Here is an 18277-nt window from a genome sequence, read left to right on the forward strand (position 1 = left end):
TGAAACAACCTACAAATGTCAAACAAAACAACTTGGTTGTTTAGAACAAACTTTTGTTGATTTTAGGTGTAAAATCACGAAATAAAAAACAACCTAAATGTTAGTTTGTTTTAACCACCGTACCGTGCACCCCCGCTAATTTGAACGGTACCTCATGCAAACCATCGGGGTTCATTTTTAATTTGAACATCTAGTTACCCTAGAAACGTGTTTCTGGTTACCTCTTCCACTGTTTTGTTTTGATTCTGCGTTCCGTTCCACGGCGTTCCATCGTACTTCACTTCGTTCCATGAGCTAAATGACGTTTGAACCATTTTTAATCTGAACGTTGTGCAAATTAGCGGGGTACAGATTAAAAGGTGTTCAGATTAAATGTGGTCAAACCAACGGGGGTACCCGGTACAAGGTTGAATCAAACTAAGATTTTGTTTGGGCAAAATTCAACCTAAACTTTAGTTTGAAAATAACTAACCCTTAACAAATTCAATAAGGCTCATATGCTAAAGGTTTATAAACCTTTGTCAATCTTCATGAAAATAATGAAATATATGGAATTCATCACTCGCTGGCTCCCATAGTAATCCAGACACATAATGTGATAACTGTCGATAAGCTCGAGTGACAGAGCCGAGTCGAGCGAATTTTTTCATCGACAATGGCTTCAGCCGAGTTGTTTCGGATCGACTTAACTCATAAAATAGAACCCTAAATACAAATATAGATAAAACATTTATTTAGCAGGATGATTATTTCCAAGCATCAGAGTTTGGATATTTAAATACATCAATAAAAACAAGAGAAGCATTTATACGATGTGTCAATTTAACTCACATTTAGAAGCAATGTTCAAACCCTTCGGTTAGTGAATTTTGGTCTAGCCGTTTAATCTCAGTGTCAATTACTCTAAACCAAATAAAGCAGTAGTTGATCATAATTAGAGTTAATCCAGTTTTGGCTGGAAATGGGTGAATCGAACTAAAAATGGTTAGATGATCTGGTTTCACATTTTACAAACCCAAATTCGACCCATACCCGACATATTTGATTATTTCAAACCCGGACCTGACCTGAAATGCTCACCAAACCCGACTAAACCCCAACTTTTTCAAGCTCGAACCCGAAGCATATCCCACAGTAATGTAGCCGTTCAAATTGTTATATGTTTTCTTAGCATGCATCAACTCCTTAGCGATGCTCTGAAAAGAAATAATGTGACGTGCATACCCATTGCGAATTACTCAATAGATGTCATGCCCGCAACGAAAAATAATTTTGAGTGGACATATAAAATTTCTAATAAGAAAATGGAACGATATATTTGCTTATTTATCAATATAGATGTCACTAAGCATTTGCTGTCAGACCTGCTGCCATTTGTATGTACACAAGGTACAGTCACCTCACAGTTATGGATAGCACACAGATCTCATCAAATAGAGTTGCAATTCCGGAGAACACATTTTACCTACGCGAACCATAAATATGTAAAGGGCCCATTCATTAATTTCATAACGCTTGAGGGGGTGACCGCATGACGTTAACTACGCCAAGGCATTTTCTGCATTTGAATTTTAGTCGATTTTCATAGTTGCAGCCTTCCTTTAGTTCAAACTCTAACATAATTTCGTGACGGTCTCAACATTTTAGATTTTCAATTGACACCCAGTATATTGCTGTAAGATGTAGTTAACGTCAAAAGAAGAATGCGCGAAGAAGCAGAAATTGGTCTGGTTTTATAGTGCACAAAGGAATCGTGAAAGACAATATGAACGAGTTTGGCTGCGTAAGAAAGGGGTCGACATTTTCCCAATTTTCGACAGTCCATCGTCAAAAATCAAAAGTTTTCTCCATTTGAGTAAAATGCTGTATAAATTTCCGACCGATTGGTGGGAAAATATTGAACATCTACCGATAAATGGCTGAGTTATCAGTATTCAAAATCTTACATAATTTCGTGACGGTCTCAACATTTTAGATTTTCAATTGACACCCAGTATATTGCCGTAAGACGTAGGTAACGTCAAAATATCAATACAAAAAGCGTCACAAGGGGGTGGGTGGGTGTCCAAAATGGCCAATTTCAGCGTTATGAAATATATGAACAAGCCCAAAGAATCGCAATCAATTATAATATGCTTAAGCATATTTTTTCCATCCATAAGAAATAAAATGTCAACCGTATTCCCAGAAGCGTTGGAATGAATAAGGAGAGTTGCAGCTGCTGATTGAGGTATCAGTCAGTTAGCTGCCCAGTTGAAGGAAACATCTACTGAATTGTATTTCTTTATGATTTGCAATCGGTTGTGGACGAGCTAGCCTCGCTAGGATCTGCGTGGTCTTCCAACAAAGGCGATTCCGAAACAAACGCCAAAACGTATGCTTTCACTAGCACACCATTCGTTTACCTAGCAGATAAATTGCTGTTATAGTGGTTTGATCCATAAGGGATGGTACACAAATTATGTCACGCTAAATTTCAACTTTTTCGACCCTCCCCCCCTTTGTCACACTTTTTGTATGAGTCCTCCAAAAATTTTGTAAGGGTTGTCACGCTTGGCTCGACCCCCTCCCCCCTTGGGGCGTGACGTAATTTGTGCATGATCCCTAATAAGTCGATTTGATCCATAATAAGGATCCTCCTCTCCCACTGATCCACATATGTGGGGTGGACATCGTTTGCAATTTCTATCGAAATCGACATTTTGTCAAAAATAACCGAGAATTTTGAGATGTATTCTGGAAAACAACTATATTCTGCAGTGCGAGTGAGGTAGTTTTGATTTGTAAAGCGTCACTATGTTTTTAATCATATTTTGTTCTGAAAAAATGACCCTTAGTGGATCCATAACTGTGGGGTGACTGTACACTGAATCATATTGTGGTAATTCAGTAGTCAAATTAAGAACTGCGCCAACGTTTTTTTACTGACCACATTAATCTGTTAATTTTACCAAAACATAGTCACCATCACCACATATAAAAATAAATTCGGTTTATTTACCCAGTATTCATGACTAGAAACATTCTTGAATTGACAAATTTGACTAAAGGTGAAGATGAATCGAAGCCAAACTTCAAATTTTCAAGAGCACGGATCCGTGCTCTTGAAAATTTGAACTTTAACTTAGATTTATCTTAACCTTAAATACAATGATAGAAATACAATGCTCACGGTGTGTTTCGTAGAACAACTTTATTACTAAAAAATAGGTAAGTCTGAAACTTCGCCACAATAAAATCTAGGTCTCTCGCGTTCATTTGCTGCAAAACCAAAAAAATCGGTCGGGGGGTCTAGAGTATTTTTTTTTTGATTTCGAGAGACTTGCACATATGTTTGTATTTGCGTATCCGTGTGTTTATGTACATTGGGGTGGTTTTAAAAATGTTTGAGAATCCAATCTTCCATATGTTTCTTGTCATCCTTACTGTATAAATAGTGTTCTGTGAAATTTTTAGCTTTCTAGGTGGTGATTTAAAGGTGGCCAAAAGACAATGTAGGTTTATATGAAAATTACTATGAAGAAATTTTGAGATATGTTCCAAACACGCTTGTAATGTAATATAAGTACAAACTTATTATCCCATTATAAAAACTCATTCTTCTACCAAAACAAAGAAATTTGCTCAAGAGAGAAATTCAATCCAACGGATAGCAGAAAAGATATTCATGAGTTTGTTTCCTATTATTTAGCTTAATATGGGATTATAGCCCTGCAAACATGTACAAAAATCCCAAACAAAATTATCTCAAAGGGATTTGTTTCTTCAGCAACATCCTTCATTAAGATATGAAGAATGAGTTTTCAATATGGGATGATAAGTTTTTCATACATTACAGTAATAGCGTGTTTGGAACATTTCTCAAAAATTCTCCATAGTAATTTTCATATAGACCTACATTGTCTTTGGGCCACCTTCAAATCACCACCTAGAAAGCTGAAAATTTCACAGAACACTATTTTTATGGTAAGGATGCTAAGGAACATATGGGAAATTGGATTTTCAAACATTTTTCAAATTTGAATCGCCCTAATGTACATATGTTTGGATGTATATATAAATGAATGTACGTATGTATATCTGTAAGTAAATATTTAAGTATACTAGAAATGTGGGCTTCGTGGCCGTGCGGTTAGCGGCGTCGGTCGTCTAGGCGTATTGTGCCACGAGGTGTGGGTTCGATTCCCGCTCCAGTCGGTGAAAACTTTTCGTCAAACGAAAAATTCATCACTGGGCTACTGGGTGTTTCGCGTTGTCCGTTGCCTAATGTTCGTGATTGTTCAGTCTGTGCAGCCTTTGGCTGAAGACGGTGTAAATTGTCTTTTTTTCTTTTTTTTAAATACTGGAGAATGGATATTAGTCAAGATTTCAGCGCTTTTTTCAAATGCGACCGGTCATTTTATAAAACTGTTATCCATCTATAAGTATTCACCTGTTAGAATAACAAATAAAGCTACTATTTCCAATAAGAAAATTAAATTATCAAGATTTGTAATTTATGTGCAAGTATGTAATACATTTGAAAAGATTCCGGTATTTCACCTTTGTATCTACGAGTAAAAAGAGAAAATTCGCATAATGTATGATCTCGTCCTAAAAGCCGTAGGTGACCAAGTGTGTAGCTTGTTATTACTGAGCAAACGAATGGATTTACACTTTATTTCACAATGCTACGATGAAGAGAAGATACTCTTCTGTCTCCCAGCGGTGACAGTTTTTATTTTGGTCCGTTTATCTGCTTAATAACAACGAGCTACATACTCAGTTACCAATGGTTTTTAGGGTAAACATACATAGAAGCCAAACCTCTAATTTTCATAAGCACAAGTCTAGAGAAGCAGACAAACGGTAACTCACTGGTCACTCGCTGGTGGCGACCAATCAATAAAATTTTCGACGTAAAAGGATGTCTGGTTCTCTAGATTTGTGCTCTTGAAAATTCGAGGTTTGACTTCGATGTATCTTCACCTTAGGACGAGATCATAAGTTATGCAAGAAATATGTCCTAATAACTTCTTACATCATTATGATCAATTTAAGTACGATTTTCATGGGTTTTAGTGGAAAATAATTAAAATGATGCTTGAGACAGTTTGGCGATTATGCGTATATCATATGTCATTTATGCTTATTACAGCTCTTTTGATCAAGAACAACTTTAATTTCCATGCCAAGTTATTCAAATGGTTTGATCTTGCAGTTTGTCCCGTACCTCCATACGTTCCACGCAATGTGCGTCGGTACAACAAAACATATCCATAAACACTTTACACAAAATTAAACAAAAATGTTCTGGACCCCCGACCGATTATTTTGATTTTGGTCGCAAATGAAAGAGAAAAATCTAATTGTTTTTAGTTTGAAATTTCAGACTTACCTATTTTTTTGTAATAAAGTTGCTCCACAAAGACACCGTGTGCTATGTAGTTAAGGCTATTATGGACTTGATTCCATTTACTGCACTGATCAGTGATTTTTATCAGATATCGCGTTCAGTATCATAAGGGCGTAACTGCAGTAATCGATTTCACTTAATCTATTTTCTCTTTAGCTACTCTGCCGTGAATCGCAGTCAGTCCCATCTGTAAAAATTAGGCATTGAGAAAATGGGGTGTGAAGTTTCCAAATTCGTTTTCCATACGAATATTCAAAAAATGTTCAAAACTGAATGAAACTTTCACAGTTTGATCAGAACACGGTTCATTTCTGTGTTACACGGTTCGGAAATCTGTAGTGGGACTGATATGCGGTTACTTTTCATTATAGGACAATTTGACGTGCTGTTTTTTCCTACTTTTTCCGAACAAATCTTATTATCTCATTAGGGCAGCTGAAAGAGCATTGGAAGATATGTTGAGAACTGAACTCAACTCAATTTTAACAAAAATGCAGATGGGACTGACTTGCGCCCATGAGCTACTTTTTGACTTAGGGGTCATGCACAAATTACGTCACGCTCCAAGGGGGGGGGAGGTGGTCAATCCAAGCGCCTTACAAAATTTTTGAAGGACTCATACAAAAAACGTGACAAAGATAGGGAGGGGCTCGAAAAAGTCGAAATTTAGCGTGACATAATTTGTGTACCATCCCTTAGTGGGTAGTACTTATCGTCGTTCGTAATGCTCCATCGTATAGGGAAAGTGCACCAGTTATGGCCATAGTGGTTCCCTATTTGGCCATATGTGACATTTTGATAACTTTCACATTTCAAGTCTTTTTGAATGCTTTAACATCAAGATATATCTTAAATCTAACTACTACAATACACAAAAATTTTCAAAATTTGAAGACATTAAAGTAATTACGTAAGGCGAAATAGGGAACCACTATGTCCACAACTGGTACACTTATCCTAATGTAACAAAATAAATTCAATTTCGTGTAATAGAAATAAAAAATGACGATGAGAAATCGATCAATGCAGATACGCCTGTATGATACTAAACGTGAGAGATTATAGTAAACTCAGCAGATTTTTGTAGTCGGTTAAAAATTGTTGGCGTAGTTCTTAATTTTATAATGGATTCGGTAGGTTATACAACAAATTTTGTTTGGATGTAAGAAATTTCTTATCTGAAATAATTTTCTGCTACAGTATTAGTAAATAAAAACAGCTTAGGTAAATAAAACCAGAATTACTTCGTTAAATTAAAAAATATGTTATTTTTCTTGTTTGTGAAGCATCACAAAAAAATGTTATGAAAACAGTGGAGATTTGCTCGTAGTGAATCGAACAAAAAAAAAAAAAAAGTGAAGTTTTATACAATAATGCGAAGAGAACAAAGATTATGTTGGATGCAGATAAGCACCTCAATGTCGATGCCTGGACAAATATTTGAACATTGGGCAAAGCGTGTAAAGTAAGGTGGAGCAATAGTTCAACCTTGGTATAGGGTGATAGGGTTTCCAATCCTGAGAAGAATTTTCTGGGAAATTAGAAGTTCTATTCTTATTAGAAGATAAGATGCATCGAAGCTAAAGCTTATATATTCAAGAGCACAAATCAAGACAACCAGATAGCGGTTCAAGCAGAAAACTTGCTCGATTGGCCACTCGTTGGTGGTGACCAATCGATCAAGTTTTTAGCTTGAACCGCTATCTGGTTCTCTTGATTTGTGCTCTTGAAAATTTGAAGTTTGGCTTCGAATCATCTTCACCTTAAATAATTGACCATTATTATTCAAACAAAACCTATGACACTATTTACTTGTTATGTCATAGCAACCAATGCCCTCACGAGATCACTAGCTATATTTTTATGTTATTGCAAATCGTACTTACCTAGGTGATGTGGAGAATAAGGCTTAGGGGTTCCCTGAACATCATCGCTGAACGAAACGGATTTTTCAAATGACACTGATTTGTCTGTTGAAAAAAAAAAAACAATTTAATCAATTATCTTACAATAAAGTATTTGATTTATTTGATGACTGATTGAGGCTAAGGGGTCTATTTTGTAAATCGAACGGATTCACGTGACTCGTCTATAGTCATTGTCGATCAAAGTAAGCATGCATATTTAAGGCCAAGTAGGCCGTCATTGAAATTTGTACGTGTCGTTGATGATTGTTGCTAATTCACCTCACGATTTCGAATTAAAGAAAATCAGTTGGTTTTGCACAGACACAGCTGAAAAAGTATCAGCATACTTCATGCATGTAAGCGCGTACAGTGATACTTTTTCAAGTCAATATAAACTATCAAGACTGAGTTTTTTCACTTGGAAATTGCAAGCTGAAAAGTCATCACGGTTGCCAAAACGAATGACGGGCTACTTAGCCTTAAGATGTCACTCGTCGACTCCCATAGTAATCCAGTCACATAGAGTGACAACTGTCTATAAAATCGAGTGACAGAGTCGAGTCGAGCAAAATTTTTGATCGACAAAGACTCCAGTCGAGTCGTTTTTGGTCGACTCGACTTATAAAATAGGGCTAAAATAGTATCCCGTCATTCGTCGAAGGATTAAACACTACTCACTCGGTTTTGCTCCGACATAGCTGAAAAGTATCAGCATACTTTTTGCATGTATCAGCATACTTTTTGCATGTAGTGATACTTCTCTAGATCATTATTACTTAAGATGACTGAGTTGCAAGCTGTAAAATCAACATGGTAGCCATGTTGATTTTGCAGCTTGCAACTCAGTCATCTTAAGTAATATTGATCCAGAGAAGTATCACTACATGCGCTTACATGCAAAAAGTATGCAGATACTTTTTCAGCTATATCGGAGCAAAACCGAGTGAGTAGTGTTTGATCCTTCGACCTTGTTACTTGCTCCTGCGGAGGCGGTGACAGGGACAGGATCGAACATGTCGCCCGTCATTCGCTCAACAGTGAAAAAGTGCCGTGAGTGTCAGTAGTGTTTGATCCTTCGACCTTGTTGCTTGCTTCTTCGGGGCCGGGCGATGGGGTAGGATCGAACATGTCGCACGTCGGTAGCGTAGTAGTGAAAAAAGTACCGCGATCCGTTAGTAGTGTTTGATATATTGATCGCGTCGCATGCTCTTGCGTGGGCGAGTGATAAACACTAGTTCGGCGTGTAATGCGATTGTCGAATTATATCGCGAATCCAATTAGGCGTGATTATATCATGGATCGCATCACCAAACATTGGTGACTCCCAGATCTCTACCTTATCCCACTAACCCAATATCCTTTCCATGACAACTGTGGAGATGCAGAGGTATACTCGGTCTCTAGTAACAACGGTTGTCTAACTAACATTCCTTCCCTTCCCCGATGACCATAAGGACGTGGCCGGGCCGTTATTGACTTTCAATTTGAGCTCTCGATTTGTGCACACTGAAGAATGGTAAGCTAATCACAAGCCCCATTCATTAATTCCTTGTGCAACTTCGATTGTTCTGGTCAATCACGGAGTAGCACCTACGAATTGTATGGTCATCTTTGCTAATGCTCATGCTCATGCTACGTCGGTACAAAACCGAGTGATCTTTTCAATTCGCGGTCGCCAATTAGCCATAATCATCGATGACCAGTACAAATTTCAATGACGGCCTACTTCACCTTAAGCCGAAGTACACCGTCATTGAGAATTGTACTCGTCGTTGATGATTGTTATAAAACCATGTCAAAATTTCAAATTGATGAAAATCAGTTGGTATTGCAGTGACGTAGCTGAAAAAGTATCAGCCAACATTCTGCACGTAAGCGCTCATAGTGATACATTTCTGTATCAATATCAACTACGAGAACTAAGTTTTATTACTTTGAAATTGCGAGCTGTAATGTCAACATGGCTGTCAAAGCGAATGACGGGCTACTTGGCCTTAATAGAATGAACAAGATACATTGAGAGCAACTCTCTTTCAAGATGAAAATTAATATTATATGGTCGATGTTCAGACAGACTGGAGTAGGTAGACGATATATCAGTGTCCTAAATATAATTAAGGAATCCATAATTTATATTTTTTCCGATTCCATTTTGATACAAATATACCATAAAAGGTTGGCATTTGAATTTTTGGGGAATGTTTTCCTGAAAGCATTAAAAAACACTTGAATAGATCGAAAATCAGTGCTTTTCTCCTACTATAATCACAGAAAACCCAAGTAACCATGGAGCATTATATCGTTGCTTATGTAAAGCAGCTGCGTTGCCCTAAGCCTACCATTAAAGTAGTTCAAAAGTGGAAAAAGGCCCTGATATAGTCGAACTAATGCAAGAATGTTTATAAAGCAACCAAGCAATTCATAAAGTAATATTAATGCATTGAAACATTTGTAATGTAGCGTTAATGCTTTTTTGCTTGACAGCTCTTGTAATTTGTCGAATAAAAGCAATGTCGCATCAGTATTGTTAAAGTGAGGCAGAATGCGTGCAATTTTATAATGCTTGGTGTTACTTGGGAATGATTGGGTGCGTAAGTTTACAGTACAACTAACGCCGTGCTCAAGCGAGGCGTGTTACCCCGCTTAAAAATATAAATGCAATTAAGCACACATTTTTTAAAAAATGACTTAAAACCCCAGAAAAATTAAAATAGATGGCTGTTTCTACTGTTTGATAGAAAACATGGTTATATCTATACCCGTTCATATTTAAAAAAGAGCATAAAATAAAGTTTTTATTTTTAACCCTCCAATTGCGAAGTTCAATCTCAAACTTACCGAGGTACATTTTAGTACGATTATAAACGAGATTTTGACAACGTGAATCGACATTCAATTTGGCGAATTTTCATTTAAAGTTTAAATTTTCATTAATCTTCTTCTTCTTATTCTTCTTCTTCTTCTTCTTGGCATTAACGTCCCAATGGGACAGAGCAGGCTACTTAGCGTAGTGTTTTAATGAGCACTTCTACAGTTATTAACTGAGAGCTTTCTTTGCCTAAATTATCATTTTTGCATTCGTATATCGTGTGGCAGGTACGATTATGCTCTATGCCCAGGGAAGTCAAGTAAATTTCCATTACGAAAAGATCCTGGACCGAACACCTTTAGCATGGCTTCGCTTGGTATCCGTGGGCTCTAACCACTTAGCTAAGGAAGACCCCATACATATTGTTCAAAACTAAATATTCTAAGGAAGGTCCTATAAATATTCTGTTAATTTATCTGTTAGATTAATCATTTTTTTCCTTCTTATTAATTTTTTTTGCCTTCAAATTTAATCAAAAACTAGATTTTTTGTAGATTAATATTTCTGTGAAACTGCTGTGTTCATCAAAAGAAGTCCCTTCTAAAAAAATCGTTACATTTCTGAAAAGATTGGAATTTATGATCTGTGAATCGATCTGAAGCTTTATGAATTTCTTACCTAAATAATTCACTTAATTAAAGTCAATGCTATCAATATTATTGTATGAACCATTCTTATTTGAGCGATACACAATAATGAAGAATGATCTAAGTCCATTGAACAACGCAATTAAAAAGCATTCCAAGAAATAACTCAATGACGAAAACATATTCATTAAATGGTCGGGGTTCTGCTAAACCGCACCAAGTGCCATTTTTTCCCTAATTGACTTTTTTAGACCAGAGGACTCAAATAATCATTACCTTTCTACCATAAAAATATCAAGTAAGTTGAACAATCCCTTGTAATCTTAGATCAAAAATTTTCTTTGGGTGGACATGAAAAACTGTAATTTTGTTCAGCCAGAGCGAACCATAAACCAACGCACGTCATCAGAGGAAATTCATTTTTCAGATATAAAGCTATATTTTTTCAACTTCCTTCTATATTTTTACATTTTATCCATTCCAAGCAATTCATAGAAATAGAGGCCAGTGAAATTGGGCAGCAATTGATTAATTAAAATTAAATATTGCTCCGGTGGCGTTGATCTATTTTCTTTCAAATTTTATCCAGCCACACCGCACTAAGTACTGTTTATCTGAAAATCACATTTAGACATGAAGTAAAGGCAGTGGCGCAAACAAGGGGGGGTTTTGGGGGTCAACCACCCCCCCCCCAGAGCTGAAAAATTGTATAAGGCTTGCCAAGTATGTTTTTGAAATTCAACACTACACATCATACAACTACACTGAAATGAATTTTATTGTAGAAACAACTGAATCCATGGTAAAATTAAGAACTGCACCAACGATTTTCAACCGACTACATTAATCTGTTAACTCTACCATAACATAGTCAACAAGAAAATATATTCTGTTTATTTAACCAGAGTTGTAGTATTTATGGCTAGAAACATTCTAGATTTGACAAGTTTGGCATTGTACTTTTCACCATACTGTGTTGTACGGTGGGTGTCACGGATTGAAATACAATGCTTTGTAGTCGCGGCTACTATGGACATAGTCACATTTACTACACGGCTCAGTGATTTTTACCAGATTATAGTAAACTTAACAGATTTTTGTAGTCGGTTGAAAATCGTTGGTGCAGTTCTTAATTCTACCATGGATTCGGTAGATTATACAACAAAATTTGTTTGCGTGTACAGAGCAGTAACTTAGTTTGATTCGTATTAACTCTGGAAATGTCAGTGGCTGTCACAGTTATATTATTCTAAGTTGTGTTGTTTTTAATTATTTAACTCTTCAGGTGATTTGATAACAACAAAATTATATGCGAATTATTAAAAAATAAGCTGATAATTAACAAAATCGTCTAGCACTTTTTGAAAATAAACTGAAGGCGTTGTGTCTAAAGTTTGCCAAACCTCCAGATATATTGGAACCTTTTTCATTGATGCGGCATCCGCAATATCAAAATTTTTCTAGTTTCTTAGTATTTTGCCAGATGTGGCGACCTTTACGAATTCTTTGGTTTTTAGAGATTACGGAGAAGAAAAATTTGCGAATGCTTTTGCAGTATTTAGCTGCCGGTGGAAGCATTCTGGCTCCATTATAAATTTAGACACATTTTAGATTTTGTAAGTGTGGATCATGAATATTATTTTTTAGTGAAGCGTGAAAAAAATAATGTTAGTTAAAAAAATGTTGAAAAAATATGACTCGGATATGTCCATTAGAAATATAGATGCATTAGCGTCCTACTACAATATTAAATCATTCAGATTACAACACAGTCATCAAAAAACAAAGTTTATTTGTTTTGAAAATTTTAAGGTGTTATATTGCGACATAAAAATTTCACAATGAAAGCAGAATTTATTTTTGACCATTTTTGACTCAATTCTGTATGAAGTTATAACTAGTTTTCTACCGGCGGTTGAGTTTTGCAATGTTTCGACCTACTGCAATGTTTCGGCCTACTGCAACAATAGTCGTTGCGCGGTTTGCCGCCGTCAGAACCACCGCACTGCTGTTGTGAGCGAAAAACGAGCTTTTTCACCAGTGTTGTACAAAATACAACAGCGCGACGACTAAAGCGATAAAAAACACACTAATTTATTGTAATCTTATTTCGTTTCGTTTACTATGCAAAACATAAAACACTTAAATTATTCAACTCAATTTTGTTTATCGTAAAAATATCTTTACAAAATGTATTTTAAAAATTGTAAACCCCCCCCCTAGAACCAAATCCTGGTTGCGCTACTGAGTAAAGGCATTTACTTGCAATAAATACTTGCATTAGCTTGTTATATAATATGTTTATCAAACCACACAGAAGCCGTAATAATAAAATAGTAGTTTACGGAACAAGTTGCAGAATGATGATTTTTACAGCACGAGTTGTAAGTTTATCCTACGAGGCTCGCCGAGTAGGGTAATTACGACGAGTGCTGTAAAAATCGAGTTCTGCAACGAGTTACGTACAACATTTTTTGCAATTTCGTGGAAGACAACTTGAGGGTATCAGAAATCATATAGGAATGCATTCACCATCATTCTACAATTTCTGAAAAATTGTTATGTAATGATTCATTACGCAACTCAAAACAGTTGCGTAATGAGAAAGCGTTGCGTAATGGATCATTACAGCACTGGTTTCAGTAAGGTAATGACTATTACCACTCTGTATACTTCAGTGCAGGAAAATAGGCCGTTTCATGACAGATTGGCGTGATGAAAAACAGCCTATTACGATGAGAAATTGCAAAAAAGAATTAATTTAATCTGATACTGTGTGAACAACTCAGATGGACTTGGTGCGCTTTAGTTGTTCAGAAAATGGCATTATCGCCATCAAACCCCGTCAGAAAAACTGCACATTACTTGATTCAAGTTTATCACCATTTCTTCAAGAAGTGAAGATGACCTAGTGGTAGCACACTAGATTACCACTCGGAAGGCAAGAGTTCGAATCCCGATGAAACTTTTTTTCTGATGTTCTATCCGATGGTGATGGAAATCAAACAACTTTTAGATTCTGTGATTATTTCTATATTGCAGAAAAACATCAGCAGGTCAATGTGCATCTGAAAAGATAGTGATTCCTGGTGAACACTTCACGCATTGAACTGTGAACTTGATCAGCGAGAGTGCACCAAATGGGAGCAACTTGGTGCGCTTTGACAGAGCGAATTCATGGTTTTTTTCGATCATTAGGATCTATGTATGAACACGTTAGAACCTTGATTCAATACATACGAACCCTTCCCATAAACACTTGTGACATGGATTCCAACATGCACGGTGATGGTAAACATCATTTGTCTCCAATTTTACTTGTGTTGTTGAAAACTGTGAAACACATCCAACCATACCGAACCAAGAACCATATTTTTCAATTTTTGTTCAGCCAGAGTGAACTGAGTGCTTCATATTGTTTAATGAAATCCAATTACATCGTTAATTTTTGATGATTTACTAGTATATTTAATCTCGGTGTACTTATTGAACACTGTTAACCGCATGTGAGCGATAAAAAAATTAAAATTATCATCCGCGATAAACTAGTACATGAAAAAACTTTAATGTAAAATATCTCGGAATAAAGATTTTGGCACTTGGTGCGGTTTAGCAGAACCCCGACCAAATCATCATTATATCCTAATACCTTTTTGTAATCACACTTATGCTTATTAAAGGTATGATTAAAATAGAAAATCTGTCGTAAACTGGCGAAAACATGCGCATGAAAATATGCCATCTTAGGGAACGACATAAAAATATAAGAGGTGTAGGTATGTTATCGACATAGACCACAAATTGATTCTAAATGTCAAGCTGGAAACTACCGAAAAATGAATGGGTAATTCACAAATTTCTCAAAAATATTCGAAACCATTCTATTTCATATGTTTGCTTTATTCTTGCTCTTCATTCGAAAAACTACAGGCCAAATTGGGCATTTCAAACGAAATTACAGGACAGACTGTCGAGGTTGTAAAAACGAAACTTTCCCGTTAAATACTACACACTTAGATTTTTTTCACGAGCTCGGCTGTGCAAATCTCGGTTTCCCGATAATAACCGAGACTCAGCTAACATATTGTCTGGTTGCTTAGCAACGAAGCACTATTTACTGATACTCGGCTTTTATTTGCTGAGATCTCAGGAAATTTGTTTGCCGATTACTCGGCTGTGCGGATCTCGGTTAAAAGTAGCCGAGATTCGGCATTCCTAATTAAGTGTGTAGAAGTATGATCAGCCTATGAGCCTCTGTACGTGCCATAAATTCTTTTGTTCTCATGACTTTTACTGTGCGCCGTGTGTTGGTGCTGTCTCGCTCTCTCTCACGGGTAACTTGAAAACAGGGCGCACAGTAAAAGTCAAACGTTTTATGGCATGCATAGGCTCATACACTTCAATGTATCCTCTTTGAAAAGAACGGTGACAGCTGTGCGGTTTAGGCGCATCGTGCTAAGGAGTGTGGGTTTGATTTCCGCCTCAGACCGGAAAACTTTTCGTAAGGAATGTTTTCCATCTGTGCCACCGTTGTCTAGTATGATGCTTCCATCAAAGGGCTAGTCGCCCACTAAAAGCATTAACGTTCTGGTGTCTTTTGTTTGATGGCAAAAATCTCTCTTGGAATCTTTAAATTTGAAAAAAAAAACCCTACTTTAAAATAGTCAAAACTAACCTGAACGATATTGTGCTGGCAGGCCTAATGTGCTTTGATTGTTACTAACTACTGGCTGTGCTGGTTTCTGTGTCAATGCTTTCTGTACCAAGCCGGTCAGATTGGCCAACTGTCTTTCCATGTGCTCAACCCGAATGCGATGTAGATCCTCAGGCCTGAAAAAAAAGAATCGTAAACATATCCATTAACTAAAGCATATCGAAACAAAATGTAAAGGTTTGCGCTGCGATTGCTATCATTTTGTTCTTGAAAGCGAAAGTCTCAACGGCAAACGCATAAATCATCGTACCTGCTCTGGAAATTAAAAGTATTGCTCACATACACTTTCTATTTTAAATCACACTGTTTATGTCTTAATAGCTGTTTAATTAGAAACAGTGGAGAGTTAATGTAGATCTAAATATCAACAACATTTCACGCAAGCTGTAACGTTAGCGGGAAGCATAGGTGCTTGCTAAAGTTTATATGCATACCCTTCCATGAAAAGCGTCATGTTCTAGTAATTTTGTCATCTACTCTTCGACAAACCGCATCGTACGTTTTTCCGCTAGGAACATCCATATATTACGCATCCCTTCCATGTAAACTGAAACCCGATGAACGAATTAATCATAATGTTTCTTATTTCATTGCATGTTTTATGTAGCTTCATTTATGTCTGGTTTTTTGCTTAAGACCACTTGAAAGAATATGAAACTGAGATGCATGTTTGCTCATAGTAAGATGAGCCACCCAGCTTATCACAACGTGTTCAACTCTCGAGTTGAAAAAAAAAAACAAGTGAACAATGTAAGGTTTTGTTTTAACATTTAAAATGACACCTAATATCATCCAAATGGGTTTACTCACGACTATCGTTACTTTAGTGTTTTACAAGTGTACTGTTAGTGGTCAAACTAGTGAGTTGCAATGGACTTCTAACAATGGATATACGTATCTGAGAGGTCTACCTCTGTCTCAATTGTTGAAGCTGCAAAAATCGGTTTCTGGCTTATCTCAGTGCAGTCTACAAAACACTTCTAAATTATTGGAAGAAAGAAAGGCTTCCGTAAGAACAATCAATAATGAAAGCAATGAGATGATAACAGCACTACCACTTATCGACGGATTCAACAGGTAAATCACCACACCCCATTTTTTTTATCATATTACATATAAGGTTTAATTGTACATTATATTCTCAATTAGGGTGAGTAAGGGCGTAATGAACACACAAGCCGAAATGGACACCCCTTAATTCTCTGAAAATATGCAAATTTTATCTAATTTTTATACATTTTATGAAGTTTGTATTGTATGAAAGGTTTGTATTGTATGAAAGGTTTGACGATATAAAACTTTATTTCTTGCTTAAATTGTAACTGGTATATACTGCCGTGAATCGCAAGTCAGTCCCATCTGCATTTTCGTCAAAATTGAGTTGAGTTCAGTTTTTTAACATATCTCCCAATGCTCTTTCAGCTGCATTAATTAGATATTAAGATTTGTTCGGAAAAATTAGGAAAAACAGCAAGTCAAATTGTTCCAAAATGAAAAGTAACCACATATCAGTCCCACTACAGATTTCCACACCGTATAACACAAAAATGAACCATGTTTTGACCATCTTTATATTTTTCTCCGAGAGATATCGTAGTGGAAAGCAATTTGTGAAACTTTCATTAAGGTTTGAACATGTTCCAATCCAGTGGATTTTTTTGAATATTCGTATAGAAAACGAGTTTGGAAACTTCAAAGCCAATTTTCTCAATGCCTACTTTTTACAGATGGGACTGACTTGCGATTCACAGCAGTATAAGCGGTGGAACAATCTAGTTTTTAAGCAAAGTAACAAACCCAGAGAAGTTTGTTTTTGCTAGTGTAATGAAGTAGGGTCCCGAGAGTGATTTCTTTCTTAGTTATCATGTACGCGTAAAGTGAAGCTGAAAGTAGATTGTGGCTGCTCAGTCGAGGAAGAAGGATACTATTGGTGAGCTCGTTTCATGCCTTTATTACAAATTTGTAAAATATGTATGACTGCACATTTAATCGTTACAACGATGGGACGTAAAAACGACTTTTCAACAATCTATGAAGGGTTCGTCTTTGTGAGAGTCGGCATGAACTCTTATTCATAAATAATTTATATTTTTAATTAAGAAAGGACTTTGACTGGTTCGACAATATAAGTGTAGACTTGTAAAAGGTTGACTTTATTCAACAAACTTTGAATGGTTCTCCACTGTAAGTGTCGGCATAAGAGTGTTTTGTGATGGTCCTGCCAATCGATTTTTTTTCTTATGCGTAAAATATGATAACACATGCTATCGTCCTGACAGCTATACTGCCGTGAATCGCAAGTCAGTCACATTTGTTAAAAGTAGGAATTGAGAATATGGGGTGTGATGTTTCCAAACTCGGTTTCCATACGAATACAGTTAAACCTCTATGAGTCGATGTTCCATTACTCGATATCGACTCATGGAATCATACTAAAAATCAAATTTTATGATTACTATGATGGTCCCCTCAAACGGCTCTCCATAGCATTGCTGTTCCATGACTCGATATTTCCATGAGTCGATGGTCCCTTCAATATCGACTCATGGAGGGTTGACTGTATTCAAAAAATTCCAGAGGATTGGAACATGTTCAAATCTTAAAAAAACTTTCACAATTTGCTCTTCACTACGATATCTTCCTGAGAAAAATATAAACATGATCAAAACACGGTTAGGGGGGTCTGTAGCCTTGAGGTTACGCTTTCGCTTCATAAGCGGAAGGTCATGGGTTCGATTCCCAGCCCCTCCACAAAAAAACCCGTCCAGCCACCAGAAGACGCCTCACGGAGGACCGTGCTCAATT

The 18277-nt window shown here is 36.5% G+C and overlaps 1 protein-coding gene and 1 long non-coding RNA gene across 15 annotated transcripts in view; one reads left to right on the forward strand and one right to left on the reverse strand.

Annotated features, from left to right (window-relative positions):
• LOC5574827 (coiled-coil domain-containing protein AGAP005037) overlaps window positions 1-18277 on the reverse strand; it is a 302411-nt gene that overhangs the window by 95891 nt on the left and 188243 nt on the right. For all 14 annotated transcript variants that reach the window (XM_021844163.1, XM_021844162.1, XM_021844160.1 and 11 more), the window contains 2 exons: window positions 15434-15588; window positions 7282-7365 (listed from right to left, as the gene is read on the reverse strand). In XM_021844163.1, the coding sequence (XP_021699855.1) occupies window positions 7282-7365; window positions 15434-15588 (239 nt within the window). The remainder of the gene's footprint in view (window positions 1-7281; window positions 7366-15433; window positions 15589-18277) is intronic.
• Window positions 2885-18277, forward strand: part of LOC110676403 — a 58442-nt gene continuing 43049 nt past the window's right edge. Inside the window, exon 1 of the long non-coding RNA XR_002500348.1 lies at window positions 2885-3210. This is a non-coding gene — a long non-coding RNA (uncharacterized LOC110676403). The remainder of the gene's footprint in view (window positions 3211-18277) is intronic.

This window comes from Aedes aegypti, chromosome 2 (genome assembly GCF_002204515.2).
Source record: "Aedes aegypti strain LVP_AGWG chromosome 2, AaegL5.0 Primary Assembly, whole genome shotgun sequence".
NCBI classification, from domain to species: Eukaryota; Metazoa; Arthropoda; class Insecta; order Diptera; family Culicidae; genus Aedes; species Aedes aegypti.